Consider the following 18,818-nt stretch of genomic DNA (forward strand, 5'->3'; position numbering starts at 1 on the left):
AAACATCATACCCAGTAACAGTGACAATAAAGTTGGGAAGTGGGTATATTGCACAGACTACAACTTTTAAAGATTTAGTTCATATGGATGTATCTGAGTGTGCATATGTGTGGGCTGTGTTCACACAGGTGCCAGTGGCCAGAAGGCGCTTCATATTCTGAACTGCAATTAATAGTCTGTTGTGAGCTGCCTGATGTGAATGCTAGGAACCAAACCCTGACCCTGCAAGCAGCAAGTGTTCTAAACTGACCAGTCAACGCTCCAGCAGCCTGAGACCCCCCCACCCTGACCCTGTTGTAATATTTTTAAAATCTTAAATGTAACAACAATTTAGCATAATACACATAGGTGTACAGCTGGCTTGGGTCTTCACGAACTGAAATACTCTCTGGCCTATACAAGATAATAATGCTTCACTGAGAAAATACCCTTTCAACAAATAGCTCTGAGAGGACCAAGGTGAAAACGTAAGGGAAGTGTGCTCTGTGCTGGGGAGGCAGAGGAGACTGCACGGACATCCAGGCCAAGGAGGCAGGGAGGCCCTGGTGGCTGGAGTGTAGGGACAAGATCAACCAACGAGGCCCTCTGCTTCCCATCTAAGGCAAGCACTGCTGCCCAGTTTCTTTTTTTTGTTTTGTTTTGTTTTTTGTTTTTTTGAGACAGGGTTTCTCTGTATAGCTCTGGCTGTCCTGGAACTCATTCTGTAGACCAGACTGGCCTCAAACTCAGAAATCCGCCTGCCTCTGCCTCCCAAGTGCTGGGATTCAAGGCGTGCACCACCACTGCCCAGTTTCTTTATGCACTTCAACTAAGTACACAGTCTAAATATTTTAAGAATTTATTGCTTATGAGCATTTTGTCTGCGTGTACGTCTGTGCACCAGAGATGTCATTACAGGCTGTTCAGATCTCCTGGGACTGGAGTAATAAACGTGTGGTTACTGAGGGTTGACCCTGGGGCCCCGTACGAGCAGTCAGTGCTCTTAACCACTGAGCCATCATTCCAGCACCCTAAATATTTTCTAGTATATTATTTCAGAACTATCTATTCCAAGCACTGAACACTCCCAGTGGGTGTATCCTGAATTTAAATAGCTATTTATAGGCTGGGTACAGAAGTGCACACTTGTAACCCCAGCAATCAGAGGATACAGGCAGCAGAATTCAAAGTTCAAGGGTCACCAAGGATATGAAGCAGCAAGACTCCATTTCTAAAAGAAGCCACTCATTAAGAACTGAACCACCACACTTTCTTTCTCCGGCCTGAGCATACACTAGAATCTCCAGGAGCACTCACACTTTTTCTCTAAGAAAAGCACACAAATCATATTAAAAGCCTCCTGAGCCTTGCCAAGCTATTTAGTTACCACACTGAAACTTGAACCTCGGCCTCTCCACTCGTTAGAGGACATCAATACTGACCCACCAAGGTTATTTTTTTGGTAACGAATTTAAGTGACTTTCGTTGTTTCTTTTCAAGCAGCCTAGGGTGGCCTCAAATTCTTCCTGCTGGGATTTTCTGGTGAGCGCCACCACACCTACTGAGTTTGGGTCTCTGCCCCCTTGACAGGCAGTCCACTACCCCAATCCCACTACCGATGACGACGACGAATTCCGAGGTTCAGCTCCTCAAAGCCAAGCATTTCGAGCACCAGAACTCTAAGTCAAATCTTCTCTGCAGGGGCAGTACCCATGACCACGGCGTTACAAACTACACCCGTAGCTATGCGGACGGTATAAATTACTAAGGCACAGCACATAGTAACAGGGTCAAAAACATGTATGCTGTGTGAGTAAAGATAGTGGGTTAGTGAATAAGTATGTCCACTCTTTGACATTCCATTCAAAAACAGTAAAAGGGTTTTCCTTCTTTTCTTTTTTTTTCTTTTTGGTCTGTTTTAACGTTAAAATCTGAAAGGCCAGAGGATGAGACCACAGTACAGAACCCCCAAGTCTCGGGAACTGGTGATCCCTGTGCCTCTGCAAGCGGGCAGTGAGGACACACCAAACTAGTAACTACTTAGAGAAGGTCTAAGTTATCAAATGCTGCCTGCACCTCTACAGGGCTAAGCAACCTCTGCAAGATGGACACCCCTCTCTGCCCTGGGCCTAACCACAGCCCTCCTGCCTCACAGAAGGCTAGCAAGGCCTTTCTTAGTTAGGCCTCACAAGGTTAGAAAGAATGTTCTCTTAGGAATGACCTAAATACAAAATACTCAAAAGATATGGACACACACCCTTTTCCCAATTAAATGCCTCAAAGATCTCCCTTAGGGAAAGCCCAAGACCAACAAGTTCTACCCACTTACAAAGTGAAAGAAAGATGGATGAAAGCCATTTTAGGTAACAAGAGTAGGAAAGACAAAACAACAAGTTGTATATTATTCTACAAAGAGAAAACAGGGAAAGAAATTATCAATAAAAACACATAAAATTAGCCGGGCGGTGGTGGCGCACGCCTTGAATCCCAGCACTTGGGAGGCAGAGGCAGGTGGATTTCTGAGTTCGAGGCCAGCCTGGTCTACAGAGTGAGTTCCAGGACAGCCAGAGCTATACAGAGAAACCCTGTCTCGAAAAACCAAAAAAAAAAAAAAAAAAAAAAAACAACACATAAAATTTATGAGACCTAATGGATGCGCGATTCAAATTTTAATACACTGATCAAGCTGGGCAGAGGTGGCGCAGGGCTATACAGAAAAACCCTGTCTCGAAAAACAAAACAAAAAAAAGACAGTGATCAAGTTCAATATACAGTGAACTGAACACACACACACACACACACACAGAGTCACTGTGGAATTGAAGATTACCAGGACAACAGATCCTTGTTTCTCAGAAAGAAAACCAGGCCTCACAGAGAAACCAGGAGTCAGATTTCTCAGCAGCACGGTCACGATGTCTAAAACCCCAAGGGTAAAGATTCCAATCAGAGCTCTACCTTCAGCAAAGATTTAACGGCGTGACTAGAGAACAAGCAATTTCCAGACAAGTAAGGTCTAGAAGTGTTCACGAGTCAGGGCTCCAGGAAAACCAACAGCAGCAAGGTTCCAGCCAGAGTCCAGAGGGAGCAGCAGAGGCAAGAGGATACAGTGACTGACCACACCAAAGGATGTAGTTTGGTACCCAGTGAAAAGTTAGTAGGCTGGAGAGATGGCTCATCAGTTAAAAGCACCGACTGTTCTTCCAGAGATCCCGAGTTCAAATCCCAGCAACCACATGGTTGCTTACAACCATGTGGTTGTGAAGCACACAACCTGTGTGAAGACAGCTACAGTGTACTTATATAAATAAATAAGTCTTTAAAAAAAAAGTTAATTTAGTGTAAAGTCCATAGGAAAACAAAATCTAGGGGTTAATAGGAATATGCAGGAAAAGAAAACCATTGGTCTAACCAAAACCACACTAGGCTGCATGCAGAGAGACAGGTGACAAGAAACACACACGTGATGGGTACAAAGAATAGTGACAGCCTCATCACCTTACTAAGGCACACTGGTGGTGCTGGAGAGATGGCTCAGCTGCTGCTCTCACAGAAGGTCCAGCACCCAGTGGTAGCTCCTAACTGTCTAACTCCAGCCCTAGAGAACCCAATGTCCTCTCCTTGTCTCCACAGCACCAGGAACCCACATGGTACACATACATGCAAGCAGGCAGCTACATACACACATAAAATAAAAACCATCTTAAAAACAGTAGCTAAGCAGAGGGGAGCATGGCTAGCCGCTCTGGAGGACTGATAGCTTCCTTCAGCCAACACACTTAGAGAACTATGAGTTTAAAATACTGCACCCCCCACCCCACTTTCATGGTCTTTGTATTTCTAGCATCACATAGTCATGAAGATTCTGGCAAAGAAGCGTTAATTTCACATAGCAGGATTAAATTAAATTCAAGTTCAAACCAAACCACTGGAGCAATACTGTAACCGTCCCACCAGGGATGGCCATGACACCAAAGTGGGATGAAAACACAAAAAACATGCTTTCTTTATCAGAATGTTTATTAAAAATATAGACTGTGCTTAAATGTCATTGTGGGTGTATGCTGACTTCCAAACAGACTCTTTACAAATAACACTTTGAACAGAAGTCGTACACAGAAATGAGTGCCAAGACGGCACCCCTTCAGACACAAGCCCCATGCTATCAGCCCTCACAGGGGTGGGCATCATGGGTCTAAGGGCACCACGAACACAAGACATCTTTTTGCACTTCCCAAATAGTTTTATATTTCAGCTATGGAGGTCAGCTCTCAAAGCCCAACTTGTTCTCAACAAGTAGTTTTTTAATGTCCGTTTAATCAGTCTTACACCTTTCTGGGCCAATTCATCTGCAGACAGGAGGAGAAACTGTCACCAGGTTCTTCATGCCATGCATCCACTTGACTTCCGGTCCTCATATGCTGTCCAGCTTCTTTAAGATGTATGGAGCTGAAAGAAAAACCTCAAATTAGGTTTTATTCTCCAAGTCTACAGGTTGTACTGCACAATTATAAAACTGGTGGTGGTGGTGGGTATCACAGACTTTATGAAATATGATTTTAGAAACTTCCAAATTGTTATCAAACCTCTACCTAACTACAAAAAGGGATCCGCTGCCTTGCAAAGCTGCCCACTCATATGTCACTCAATAACCGACAACATAGAGCAACCTCACACTACCCTCATCTCTCCTCCAGGGCTGCAAGTGGCTTTACGGTGGGACCTTTTACCTATTTTGCACTACAGGGAGTTGAGCCCAGGCCCTGTCTAGGCCAGGCAAGGACTTTACCTTCAAGGTATACTTCAGGGGTTGAGGGATTCCTTTTTAACCCAAACAGGACAAAATCCAAGAGGAAACAAATAGGTATTAGGTTCTGTCTTAGTCAGGGTTTCTATTCCTGCACAAACATCATGACCATGAAAGCAAGTTGGGGAGGAAAGGGTTTATTCAGCTTACTTCCTTATCACCAAGGAAGTCAGGACTGGAACTCAAGCAGGTCAGGAAGCAGGAGCTGATGCAGAGGCCATGGAGGGATGTTCCTTACTGGCTTGCTTCCCCTGCCTTGCTCAGCCTGCCCTCTTATAGAGCCCAAGACCTCCAGCCCAGGGATGGCACCACCCACAAGGGGCCCTACCCCCTTGATCACTAATTGAGAAAATGCCCCACAGCTGGACTTCATGGAGGCACTTCCCCAACTGAAGCTCCCTTCTGTGATAACTCTAGCCTGTGTCAAGTTGACACACAAAACTAGCCAGTACAGGTTCCATCACCAATACTGGGAAAACAAGGGCTAGAAGGCACAGGAAGGGAAGAAGAGCAGACACCTACTCTGGGTTCTCTAGGACTCTGTCACCTATGCCCTTTGGATCACACAAGTTACTGTGCTGATTTGATAAATGATGTGCACAGAGCTGTCCGGAATACTAAAGTGGCATTACTGGGATAGAGAGATGACTCAACAGTTAAGAGGACCTGAGTTCGGATCCCAGCAGCCAGTCATACCTGGCACCTTACAATTAAGTGACAGTTTAACTCCAGTTCCAGGGGTTCAAATGCCCCCTTCTGGACTGCATGTGGTTCACATACAGATAAGTAGAAAAAGAGCCAGGAGGTGGTGGCACACGCCTTTAATCCTAGCACTTGGGAGGCAGAGGCAGGCGGATTTCTGAGTTCGAGGCCAGCCTGGTCTACAGAATGAGTTCCAGGACAGCCAGGGCTACACAGAGAAACCCTGTTTCCAAAAAGAAAGAAAGAAAGAAAGAAAGAAAGAAAGAAAGAAAGAAAGAAAGAAAGAAAGGAAGACAGACAGACACATAAAAGCCTCTTGTTTTATTGTTTTGCCTATAATAAAATGATGGAAAAGTTAAAGTATAAAGGGCCGTCGGATAAGCAGGATGTTTTGTATGTTTCCATTCCCCCAAGATGTCCTCTCCTGGAGAAGCCATCGATACAGAGTACAGCAAGAGAAGCACCCAAGTGAGGGAGACCTCCACCTCAGCGAATTCCAGGCAAGGCCTAACTCCAGTCTTTTAAAAATGTTGATATGTTCTCCTGCCTCTCCCTGTCCAGAAGACAACCATATGCAAGCAACAATGGTAAATATGTTGTACTGAGAATGTGTGAGGGATCGGTCACTATTAGAGAACCGAGCTATTAGAGAAGCTGCTCGGTTCTTTAAAAAAATATATCTTTTTATTGTTTATTTTGTGTGCACTCTGTGATGTGGTGCAGGTGTGGAAGTCAGAGTACAACATCTGGAAATTGGTTCTCTACTGCCACCAAATGTGGATCCAGCTCAGGCCAAGTGCCCAACTCAGTGAGCCATCTAGCCAGCCTCTGCTTTTTAAATTGACAGTGTGGCTTTAATCTTGCCTGTGTGTCCTGTGAACTGAAGCTCTCACTTGAGGCGGGGGGTGGGGGTGGGGGACATAGATCAAGCAACAAATTAACTTTTATTTACTTCACCCTCTGTACAAATAAACACAAAAAAGGTAATTTCTTGTATTTCAAAGGCAAGCAGAGAAAGAGAGAGCGCCTGGTACCCTATTAAGAGCTCAGCCGGAATTGTATTCATTCTCAGATTGGCCAAATGACCTTGGGTCGGCCACCTGCCGGGGACCGTTTCTAGGTTTGCAAATCGAGGGTATTGCACAAACGTTGGGCGAGCAAAGGTGACTTTACCACGCGCCCTGCGCCACCACGTGCACTGGCCACACACATCCTCAGGACCCGCAGACCCCTAGAGTGCGCGCAGTTGGGCAGCGCTGGACGTGCAAGCACCCCACTCCCCCCAGGATGCTCAGCTCTAGGCCCCAAGACGGCGTGCAGGGTTGGGTGTGGACGCGTGGCCTCATGGTCACAGCCTAGAAGGACACTCACTGACTCGCAGCAGGGCCACGTAGATGAGGAAGTTCCGAATGGAGGAGACCACATCCTCACGCATCTTCCGCTTCATCTCCTCCGGGTCCAACTTCGGCGGGAGACCCTCGATCCGGAACATCGCGGCGGCTCTGCCTCCAAAGCTTGCAAGAGCGGCAGCCTGCTCTCCTCCAGTGGCCGCCCTGCACCCGGAACTCAGCCAGGCTCCACTTCCTGTCCCACCCCTTGTTTCCGTCCTAAGACGGGAACCTCTGTGGGAAAAATTTCATCCTGTCCTCTTGTGTCTGAAGCGTGGGGACCTGAAGGGGGCGGCCGCCGCCGCCTGAAGTCTCTGAGCCTTAGGTGGATCTGGACTGTGTTTTGGTCCCCAGCGAGGAGAGTGCCACCTGTAAGGTTGTTTTATGCTGTAAAAGTAGGGAGGTGTGTGCAAAAATATCATTATAAATAATAATAGCATTTATGAAGTATCTAAGACAGTACTTCGTGAAAGGCACATTATAATCTGTGTTTCCTAGGTTTGAAATTTAAAACAACTTAGCTGGGAATGAAGTTCATTTGCCAAATCCTTTTCTTAGAACGGATAAAGCCCTGGCTAGTGGTGGTGATGGTGTTGTGATAAACACCATCAAAACAACTTAGAAAGGAAAATGTCTATTTCACCTAACCTACATTACATTATAATGTACCTAGGTTACATTATCCAGGGAAGCCAGCACAGGAGTTAAAGCTGGAACCTAGAGGCAGGAACTGAAACAGAGACCAAGCAGAGAGACTGCCTTTCTGGCTAGCTTGCCCTGCCCTCAACCAGATAACTTTTTTTTGGTTAGGACAAATCTGCCAGGTGGCATCACCCACAATAGGCTAAGCCTTCCTCCATCAATTAGTAGTCACACAATGACTGTCAAATCCACCAACAGGGCAATCTAGTGGAGACAATTCTTCAATTTTGTCAACTTCTCTTCAAGTCGACAAAACTGGCTTGCACAGTGCTGCACACCTGTGTTCCCAGCACTGGGGTGCTGAAAAGAAGAGGGCCTAGAGTTGAAGGTTAGGGCGGTGCTGGCTCAAGCCTTTAATCCCAGTACTTGGGAGTCACAGGCAGGCAGATCTCTCAGTTCAAGGCCAGCAAGTCTACAAAGTGAGTTCCAGGACAGCCAGGGTTACGCAGAAAAACCCTGTCTACAAACAAACAAACAATCAAACAAAGATTTCAAGGTCAAGGTGGAAACATTGTCTCACACCGGTAATCTCAACCCTCTGGAGACAGAGGCAGGAGAATTACTGCAAAGTTAGGGGAAGCCTGGGTTACAAAGTAATTACAAGAACAATCTGGACTATAGACCCTGTCTCAAGAAACAAACAACCCCAAGATAAACAAAGAAACAAACACAGAAGTCAAGGTTGTTACCCTCAGCTAGTGAGTTCAGACTGCTAGTGCCCCAGACACTGAATATTTAGCCTTTCCCACCTTTTTTTCTGTGTACTCTTTTTTGGAGGTAACTGATGGTTAAATATACTAATGCAGACCTCAGGATACAGCAAGCATGAGCCCAGTTCAGAACTGATCAACATAAGAGAGGAAATCAAGTGCACTGTTAAGAGTTCTCAGACATGAATATTCACATAATTCAATATCAGAATATCTTTTTGTTTTGGTTTGGTTTGGTTTGGTTTGGTTTTTCGAGACAGGGTTTCTCTGTATAGCCCTGGCTGTCCTGGAACTCACTCTGTAGACCAGGCTGGCCTTAAACTCAGAAATCCTCCTGCCTCTGCCTCCCAAGTGCTAGGATTACAGGTGTGTGCCACCACTGCCCAGCCAGAATGTCTTTTTTTTTTTTTTTTTTTGAGGACATACTGTATAGCAACAATGAATTTGGAATTAAATAAGAATAATACTTTACGCTGGGCAGTGGTGGTGTACGCCTTTAATCCCAGCGCTTGGGAGGCAGAGGTAGGCAGATTTCTGAGTTCGAGACCAGCCTGGTCTATAGAGTGAGTTCCGGGACAGCAAGGGCTACATAGAGAAACCCTGTCTCCAAAACAAAACAAAACAGAATAATACTTTAAAATGAGAGCGATTGATAGTGTTAGCATATCTACCCACCTTCCTATTGACAGACTGTAAGACTCTGGGGTTAAGGTGAAAAATCTCATCTGCTTCTCCAAGCTTTAATAAGTATTTGCATCTATAATTCACACAGTGGACTAGCCAGTAGAGGCAGCAGTGGTGTGGGAGGGGCTGATCTTAAGGAAGAGGTCCAGCCTTCCTGAGTGTGCTGAGAAGGAACACTTGGCAATGCCTCTCGCTGCATGCAAACTCAGGGACAGGTCTCTTCTAACTCTGATAATCTACGTGTTTTGAATCCTATTTGTGTCACTGAGGGCATAATAGTTTGGAGTGCATGAATGTCAATGTATCATCACCTGTGATGAGCTAGTGTGCTGGCTAGATTTTTGTCAAGCTGACACAAGCTTGGGTGACCTGGGAAGAGGGACCTTCAGTTGAGATGACGCCTCCATCAGATTGTCCTGTGGGCAAGCAATGAGGCATTTCCTTGATTGATGATTGGTGTGGGAGGGCCCAGCCCACTAAGAGCAGTATCATTCCTTGACAAGAGAGCCTGGATTGTTTGAGAGAGCAGGCTGGGTAAGTAAGCAGCATTCTTCCGTGGCCTCCACTTCCTTCAGTTACTGCCTCCAGGCTCCAGCCTTGAATTCCTGCCCTTGGCTTCCCTTTGTGATGGGTTACACCTATCAGGGAAAGAAACCTTTTCCTTCCCAAATTGCTTTCATTAACATATCAACAAGAGCAAACTAAAACCAATAAAATAGCCAGTATGTACATTATTCAAGGTAGGAAAGAATGTAACAGTCTACAGATTTTGTTCAAGCCTTTAATCTCAGCAGAAGCTTTAATCTAGGCAGGAGCAGGCAGATGAGTTGGAGGTCAGCCTGGTCTACAGAGTGAGTTCCAGGTCAGCCAGGACTACACAGAGAAACCCTGTCTCAAAAACCAAAACCCAACCAAGCAAACAAACAAAGAATCCAATAGGCTGAAAATTTGCATCTGAAAAGTGAGGCAACCCTGACTGGGAAGGAAATAATTGTCAATTACATAATTCCAATAACTTGGGCTCCAAACACTGACCTCATTTAGAAGTGGAAATGTTTTCCCCTCTACTGAGATGCTTTTGAGTAGCTTGGATTCACAGAACATCAAAGACGGTATTAAATTAACCAAAACCCAGGCTTCTGGATTAAAAAACCAACTTCTAACCCTTGAATTGTGTTTATCTAATGCTCAATTAAAGAGGCATTATGTCCAGGTTAAAAAAAAATGGCTGATTGGATAAAAGACAATGATTCTTAGATTTATATATTTTTATTTTATGTGTATGAATGTTTTGCCTACCTGAATGTCTGTGTGTCTGGTGCCCAAGAAGGTCAAAACAGAATGTTGAATCATCCTCAGTTCCAGATGGTTGTGAGCCTCCTTGTGAGTGTTGGGAATGGAACTGGGGTCCTCTTGCAAAAGTAGCAAATGCTCTTGACTTCAGAGGCATCTCTTCATTCCCAGGACATTCCCAGGACATGGTTTTTTGAGACAGGGTTTCTCTGTATAGCCCTGGCTGTCCTGGAACTCACTCTCTAGACCAGGCTGGCCTCGAACTCAGAAATCCACCTGCCTCTGCCTCCCAAGTGCTGGGATTAAAGGCGTGCGCCACCACCGCCCAGCAGACAATGAAGTTCTTATGAAGAGTCTTTAGGAAGGACTGGTACCTGCCCGCCTTGAGTGACAGAGAGCAAATTAATGGACTTGTGGCACAGCCCTGGATCTAGTCTATTGTTTCTGTTTCAGAAATGCCCATCCTGGTGAACTTGGCCTTCTTCCTCTTGCATGGCCCCTCTAATTGTCTTGGAGGACACTCATAAGAATGGGCTCCCCATTTTAGGCTTGTAAATAGTGCTTGAGAAAAGGAAAATAAAAGTCCAGCACAAGCTTGCCCACTTAAGCCTGGGATTGAAAGAGTTAAATCAAAGCAGAGGTAAGTGGCCAGGGACTGACAGGTCAGGAAGTCATAAACCATAGAGATAGGGTAAAAATGCAAGGACATATCCACAGCCCAGGCCTGCAAGGATATGCCGGGGCAGACATTTGACTAATGGGCCACCTGGTCCTCTTAGCACTCCCCTTTTAGGAATTTTCAACTCTAACTACATTTAAGATAGCCAATCATGTATAGCCACACCAATTCTTTTGTTTCCCCAGACCTTTTTCCTATAAAAACCCCTAACCTCTGGGCCTCGTGGTCGATTCCTGGTCTCCTGTGTGAGATTGGGGGGTCGAACCGGAGCTCCGAAATAAAATTGCCTCATGTTTTTTACATCAAGATGGCCTGTCGTGTTCTTTGGGTGCATGTCTCCCAGGACTTGAGTGGGAACTCCCTATGGGGTCTTTCACTTGTTTATATATCTATTTATTTAGTGTATAGGAGCTGATGTCACCCAATCTTGGTGAATTTAGGTGAGGCAAATTAAGAAAGAAACCTCCAGAAGTCAGCACTGGATGGAGCCATTTCATATTTTAGACTCCTCGTCTGGATGCTGAGTGCTTTAGGTCTCATCTTTGAAGACTTGTAACTCTTAAAATACTTTATTTCCAAGCTTATTGTGTTTTCTGCTCTTTCTACATAATGATCTAAACCGAAGACCAAAGGATTTACCGTGATGTGCACTGAGAGGCAAAAATAAAGAGTATGCATACATAATTTAATATCGATGTTTGTGTTCTTGATCACAGAGGAAATAGCGGCTGATGTCATAGCCTGTCTTGTTTTCCATTTAGATCCCAGGAGGAATTTAGGAGCCATTTCCTTTGACTCAATTTCCCAGACAGCCCTCCTGTAAGTGTTTGGAGTGTACATCCAAACTATAAGAGAATTAAGTGTTTTAATCTCCATCACTGGAGAGGAATTTATATGTGCATGACCACTGATGATTCTTGATTGAAGGATTAACACAATATAAAATACCAATGAGCTTGTGCTTTGTGATCTATAGAAAACAGACTTTGGGTACTGAGCAGTTCAACTTCTCTGTTTAGCATACAGGGAAACTGGGCCCAGTGAGGAGCTAGTCAGGGAAAAGAGTTCCCTGGGTGGGTCTCTGGGGGCTAGTTTGGCTTTTCCCCCCATCACATCCTGCTGTATAAGTACATTGACAGTTCTTGTCCAAGAGATAAGGACAGAAAGAATGGGGGCTTCTTCCATCTCTGGAGAGGCAGGGCTTACCCACTAGAGGCTGAGGGCAGCTCATTCCACCTTCCCACACCCAAGATGGTAGCCGACCTGGATTGAGTTATTATTCAGCTCCAATCCTGTCCTTCCTCATTCCTTAGGGAGGGGCACATCCTAGCCTCCTTTGACATTGGCTGGGTGTGGTGGAAGTTTCTTTACTCCTGGTATTTAGAAGCTGGAAGTATGAAGGTTAGATCAAGTCCATCCTATCCTGGGCTACCTCATATCAAAGAAAGCCAAGACAAAAATAAAAATAATATAAGTAAACTTGACTTAGAAGTCCCCTGGGGACTCAAAGTAAATGAAATAAATTGATTGGTCTCTCCCTTCTCTTTCTCTCTCTGTCTCTCTCTCTCTCTTTCTCTCCCTCTCTCTCATATTTTTGTTGTTGTTGTTGTTGTTGGTTTTTTTTTTTTTGAGACAGGGTTTCTCTGTAGACCTGGCTGGCTGGCCTCACACTCAGAGATCTGCTGGTCTCGGCTTCCCTAGTGCTGGGATTAAAGGCGTGCACCACCACTTGGTGAGACTTGGACTTTGGAAGCCTGCTGTGTTGGGTTGGGAAGATGGCTCATCAAGTAAAGATGCTTACTGCCAAGACTGATGGCCTGGCAAGATGTTCTCTGACCTCCATACTGGTGCCTTCAACGATAGATAGATAGATAGATAGATAGATAGATAGATAGATAGATAGATAGATAGACAGATAGACAGACAGACAGATTGATGGGTACAATGGGTAGGTAGATAGATTCTGCTCAGGTATGCTACTGCACACCGTTGATCTCAGTGCTGGGGAGGCAGAGGCAGGTAGATCTGACATAGTGGGTTCCAGGCCCGCTGGGACTGTATAATGAGTCCCTGTATCCAACAACAGCAACAAGAAGATTGCTCTGTGATAGAGGCTCATAATCCTCACCTGATAGATCTTACTTCTAGCAATTCCTGCCTAGTGAGAGACTTGCATTTCCAGGGAGGGGGCCCTTTTGAACCTTAAAGAATGAAGAGAATTTTGATAAACTTCACCTCACTGGCACCTTCTTTATAGAACACTGCTCTCACTTTGATGGTTAGGCCTTCATCATCTATAAGTATATGGTCTCCTTCCAAGAAGCCTGGGAGCACCTCTAGTCTAAGGAGCATATCACTGGTCATTCTGAAGTCCTTTAGCTATTGAGGGCATGTGTTTATATGTGATAAAACTTACCATCCATTGAGAAAATGAATGAATGAATGAATGACCAGGTATATATTAGGCTGATAGAAAATTGCCCTGTCCCCAAGTTTACTCCCCAAATTGTATTTATTATATTTCTACATAAGGATTTGTTTCTTATAGCTTTGGTAAACTTAGTTTAGCTTGGTTAAAGAAAATTAAGGAAGGTAGGAGCCAAGTGAAATGACCCGGTGGGTAAGTATTATTGCTGCCAGGTCTGAGGGTCCTGGGGATCAAACTCAGTCATCAGGCTTGACCGCAAGCAACTATACCCACTGAGCTATAGCTGCCAGTCCATATTTTTAAAAAGATTTATTTATTTTACATGTGAGTTACACTGTTGCTGTCTTCAGACACACCAGAAGAAGGCATCAGATTCCATTACATGTGGTTGCTGGGGATTGAACTCAGGATCTCTGGAAGAGCAGTCAGTGCTCTTAACTGCTGAGCTATTTCTCCAGCCCCAATCCATTTTTTTTTAAATTGTTTGTTTGAGACAAGGTCTCACTATATAGTTCTGGCTGGATTCGAGTGGACCAGCCTAACCTCGAACTCACAGAGATCTGCTCAGCAGTTTTTGAATTTAAAAGGCCTTATTAGTGCATGCTCATCATACAAGTAATGGGTTTCATAAAGACAATTTCATTCACATACACTGTTTACTATTACAATACTGTTTCAGTTAGGATTTTATTGCTGTGAACAGACACCATGACCAAAGCAACTCTTTTCTCTTTTTTTTTTTTTAAGATTTATTATTATATGTAAGAACACTGTATCTGTCTTAAGATGCACCAGAAGAGGGCATCCACCATGTGATTGCTGGGATTTGAACTCAGGACCTTTGAAAGAGCAGTCAGTGCTCTTACCCACTGAGCCATCTCACCAGCCTGACCAAGGCAACTCTTATAAGGACAACATTTAATTGGAGCTGGCTTACAGGTTCAGAGGTTCAGTCCATTAGCATCAAGGCAGGCATGGTGCAGGAGGAGCTGAGAGTTCTACATCTTCATCTGAAGCCTGCTAGTGGAAGATTAACTTCCAAGCAGCTAGGATGAGGGTATTTTTTTTTTTTAACTTTTAAAGAAGATTTATTTATTATTATAAATAGGTACACTGCAGCTGTCTTGAAATGCACTGGAAGAGGGCGTTTTTCATTACGGGTGGTTGTGAGCCACCATGTGGTTGCTGGGATTTGAACTCAGGTCCTTTGGAAGAGCAGTCAGTGCTCTTACCCGCTGAGCCATCTCTCTAGCCCCCTAGGATGAAGGTCTTAAAGCCTATGCACACAGTGACACACGTACTCTAACAAGGACACACATACCTCAACAGGGCCACACTTTCTAATAGTGCCACTCCCTGTGCCTAGCATATACAAACCATCACAAGTACTTTCCTCCCTTACCCTCTCAGGTCCTCGCATTCAAAGTATCTCCCCTTCCTTGCCCAAATAAACTAGTCCAGTTCTACTTTTATGCCATATCCATTTATCAATGTATGTATGCATGTATATTTGTATGTATGTGTGTATGTATGTGTATATATATTTACATATGTATCTATTTCTATCTAGAGAGAAGTTCACATTTGTCCTTCTAAGTCTGTCTTTTTTTTTTTTTAACTTACCCAGATGGTCTGTGGTTCCATGCATTCTCCTGAAGAGACACCCTTCTTTATGCTGAACAAAATCCCAGTGTGTGTGTGTGTGTATGTGTGTGTGTGTGTAGTTCACATTTACTTTACTAGACATCTGTTGATGGAGAACCTAGTCGTCTGCCGAATTAAAGAATGACCCATAGAGTTGGGGAGATGCCTCAATGGGTAAAGCAGCATCGGGGCCTGAGTTCAGATCCCCAGCACCCATGTGAAAGGTGGGTATGGTGCCTGTAACCTAGCAATGGGAGGGAGGCAGAGAAGAGGGAGGATTCCTGGGGGGACCACCCAGTCTTGCTGAAACAGTGAACTCCAGGTTCTGTGTTAGATCCTGTCTCAAAAATAAGGTGGAAAGGGTCAGCAGGGTGCTAGTGAGTAAGGGCTCTTACACCTAAGCCTGATGACCTGGGTTTGATCCCCAGGAACCACACGGTGGAAGAGAACTAACTCCTGCAAGCTGTTTTCTGAAAATAAAAACAATATATAAAAAAGAAAGCAATAAGACATCAGTGTTGACATCTGGTCTCCATATGAACACAGTCACATATACACACATACATACAGCACACATATATACACTACAAAACAGTATTACAGGGGCTGGAGAGATGGTTCAGTGGCTAAGCACAGCTGCTCTTCCTGAGAACTCCTGGCTCAATTTCCAGCACCCATATGATGGCTGATGACCATCTGTAACTCCAGTTTTAGGGGATTCAACTCATTCACATGGCCTCCACAGGTACTGCATGCATGTGATACACAGATATACATGCAGGAAAAACACCTGTACACATACAAATAAAATAAAAACAATTTAAACTATGACCTTTCTGTTTTATTGCTTTTTTAAAAAGATTTATTTTATTTATTTTATGTGTATGAGTACACTGTAGCTGTACAGATGGCAGTGAGCCATCATGTGTGTGGCTGCTGGGAATTGAACTCAGGACCTCTGCCAGCCCCACTCGCTCTGGCATAATTCACTGTAGCTGTCTTCAGATGCACCAGAAGAGGGTGTCAGATCTTATTACGGGTGGTTGTGAGCCACCATGTGGTTCCGGGAATCCAAACTCAGGACCTTTGGAAGAGCAGTCAGTGCTCTTAACCTCTGAGCCATCTCGCCAGCCCATTTTATTGCTTTTATTGATCTATGACAATATAATTATATAAAACTCATATGACTATTTTTTAATCAAAAAGTACATGTTTGTTTGTTTGTTTGTTTGTATGTACTTGGGACTCTGGGATACTGTAGACCAGGCTGGCCTTGAACTCAGAAATCCACCTGCCTCTGCCTCCCAAGTGCTGGGATTAAAGGGGTGTATAACCACTGAAACTCTTAATTTGTTTTCAGCAATTATCCTGGAACTAGAAGTGTGTGCCTGCGTATCCAGCTCTTTAATCCATGGTCCTTTCTACAGTAGATGGGATTCTCTGACCATCCATTTTCATCTTGATCTTCACACAGTGAAATGCAGGCCTGCTGTAGGCAGTGTTTATCAGAGTGTTGCTGAGGGAAGGGATGCACTGCTGAGGGAGGGAATGCAGGCGCTTGGAGTGAAGGCCAGGTTTCCCTTCAGGCTCCTCTGAAGTTGAGAGCTTGTGCCAGATTTGAGCCTTCCTTTGCTCCTGCTTCCTCATCTACAATAGAGGAAGGAGGTCTCCATTCCAAGTGCCATTTAGAGGGCCCAATAAAATAATGCCTTTAAAGTGATTGACTTATGGCAGCCACTTAATAAATGATAGCTACTACTAATAATTTTTCAGTAGGAAATCATGCCTCAGTTGCATGCAAAGTGAAATGATAATTGTTTTTTTACTACAACAATACCAGTTACTGTTTTCCAACCCCAGTTATTTTTCCCCTGGCCTCTAGGTCACAGTAAGTTTAAAGTAATGGCAGATGCCAGTAGCCCCGAGTCCTCACATTCTATTCCAAAGACAGTTTGGGTTTGTGGCTCCATCCACTCTGAAACCGCTTATTTTGTGGGAAGTCCTGCCAAATCCGAGGGACTTTTGAGGGTTTCAGCTTGTCTTTGGCTTTTGACACCACTGGCTATACAGTGCTTTCCAAAAAGCAGTGCTGAGGGCTTGTCAAAAGGAGGTGCTGAGGGCTTGACAACTCTGCCCCTGTGAACCAGTAAATGGCATTACAAGCAGGACTTTCAGCAGTGGCCTCTTTCTGCCGCCTGCTCCCTCAATGTTCATATGCAGCAAGAAGGCCCAGTGGCCGAATTCCAGGGCTTTGATTGTGAACTTCTGTCCACGATAGAATAAACACTTGTTCTTCATAAATTAAATAGTTTCAGATATTCTAGAGTAATGGCCCTAAATGGGCTAAGGTGGGAAGATAATTGTTTCCACATTGAGAAGGTGATGTGTGAGGAACTCATGGGCTAGCTAGCGGACAAGACAGTGAAGTCATCAGGTGAGCCAGGTGTGTTGATACAGCCATACAATTCAAACACTGGAGAGGGAGAGGTAGGAGGGACCAGAGTTAAGGAGATCCTCATCCAAAATAAACCAACAAAGACGTTGGTTGTATATGCTGGTCCTTGTTTCTGGAAAGAAATGAGCTAGTGTTGTGTGGCAAGCCACTATGCTAAGGATGGCAGCTGGAACCAGACTAGATTGTGCATTCGTGTAGATGGGAGGATCCAGGAAAGAACCTAAAAGAGTGCTGTCAGTGAGGACGTCTGGAAGGACGGGTGGAGAAAGAGGCTGCAGAGCCTCTGGAAAGCTTGAGAGGATCAGAGAAAGTGGCATCCCTCAAGCTAAGAGAGTGCTTCTTGGAAGTGTTGAAAGCCCACCGTTGCTTCAGATGGGGGTTAACTTACCTTAGAATACGAGTGGGAGTGGGGAGACGACATTCAAACCACACCATACAGCCTACAATTGCTCCTGCTACTCATTCCTAAAGCCAGGAATCTGGCTTTGGATTCATCCCTTACCTTCAGACTCTTGAATTAACTTCCAGTTTCTATCAATTATCAGTTATCTTAGCATGTCTAGAGGTTGTTATGTGCTTTCTGTCCTCTCTCTGTGGTTTTTGCTTACTCTTTTTGCCACTCAGTGTTCACGGTTTTCTACATTGACCTGGCTAGTGTGTTTCCCACCTTGGGATCATCTTGATATTTCTAAATACAATTCCTGTAATGCAGTGTCCTGTATAAACTTCCTCAGCACTGGGAAGGTGGCTCAACAGGTAATGAACGGCCTTAGCTGAGAAACTCATGGACTCCAGTTAACTCCCTGGGACCCTGATGGTAGGAGAGAACAGTTGTGAAAATTGTCCTCTGACCTCCTTACACACACACATGCACATACACATTCATACACATACAGAGAGAGAGAGAGAGAGAGAGAGAGAGAGAGAGAGAGAGAGAGAGAGAGAGAGAGAGAGTAAAAAATGCAAATGTTATAAAAATGAGGAAAAAAGCAAAATTGAACCTCTAAGATATTCATAGTAGAGAAAACTGAATTGAGGGGTATATAGGATTCTCTGGACCACTTTCATAGCCTTGCCATACATCTTAGAAGATTCTAAGTTTTCTTTTAAAAGCCTTCAATCCCAGTACTTGGGAAACAGAAGCAATCTGAGCTCTATGAGTTCAAGGCCAGACAGGGCTACAGAGTGAGACCCTGTCTTAAAAAGATATCTTAAAAAGGAGAAGCACAAGAAACAGAAGGAGGTAGAGGGTAAGGAGAGGGTAGGAAGAGCAGGGAAAGAGGAAGGGAAAGGGGGAGGGGAGAAAGGATCAGTCTCTCCCTCTCCCTCTCCCTCTCCCTCTCCCTC

The 18,818-nt window shown here is 44.6% G+C and overlaps 1 protein-coding gene across 1 annotated transcript; it reads right to left on the reverse strand.

Annotated features, from left to right (window-relative positions):
• Window positions 1-3,978: 3,978 nt before the first annotated feature.
• Window positions 3,979-7,079, reverse strand: Tomm5 (translocase of outer mitochondrial membrane 5). Its single transcript, XM_031376763.1, has 2 exons — window positions 6,860-7,079; window positions 3,979-4,428 (listed from the first exon to the last, which is right to left on the reverse strand). Exons 1-2 carry the CDS (start codon window positions 6,978-6,980, stop codon window positions 4,394-4,396), a joined length of 156 nt encoding a protein of 51 aa, XP_031232623.1. The 5' UTR covers window positions 6,981-7,079; the 3' UTR covers window positions 3,979-4,393.
• Window positions 7,080-18,818: the final 11,739 nt, after the last annotated feature.

This window comes from Mastomys coucha, unplaced genomic scaffold, assembly GCF_008632895.1.
Source record: "Mastomys coucha isolate ucsf_1 unplaced genomic scaffold, UCSF_Mcou_1 pScaffold18, whole genome shotgun sequence".
In the NCBI taxonomy this organism is placed as follows: Eukaryota; Metazoa; Chordata; class Mammalia; order Rodentia; family Muridae; genus Mastomys; species Mastomys coucha.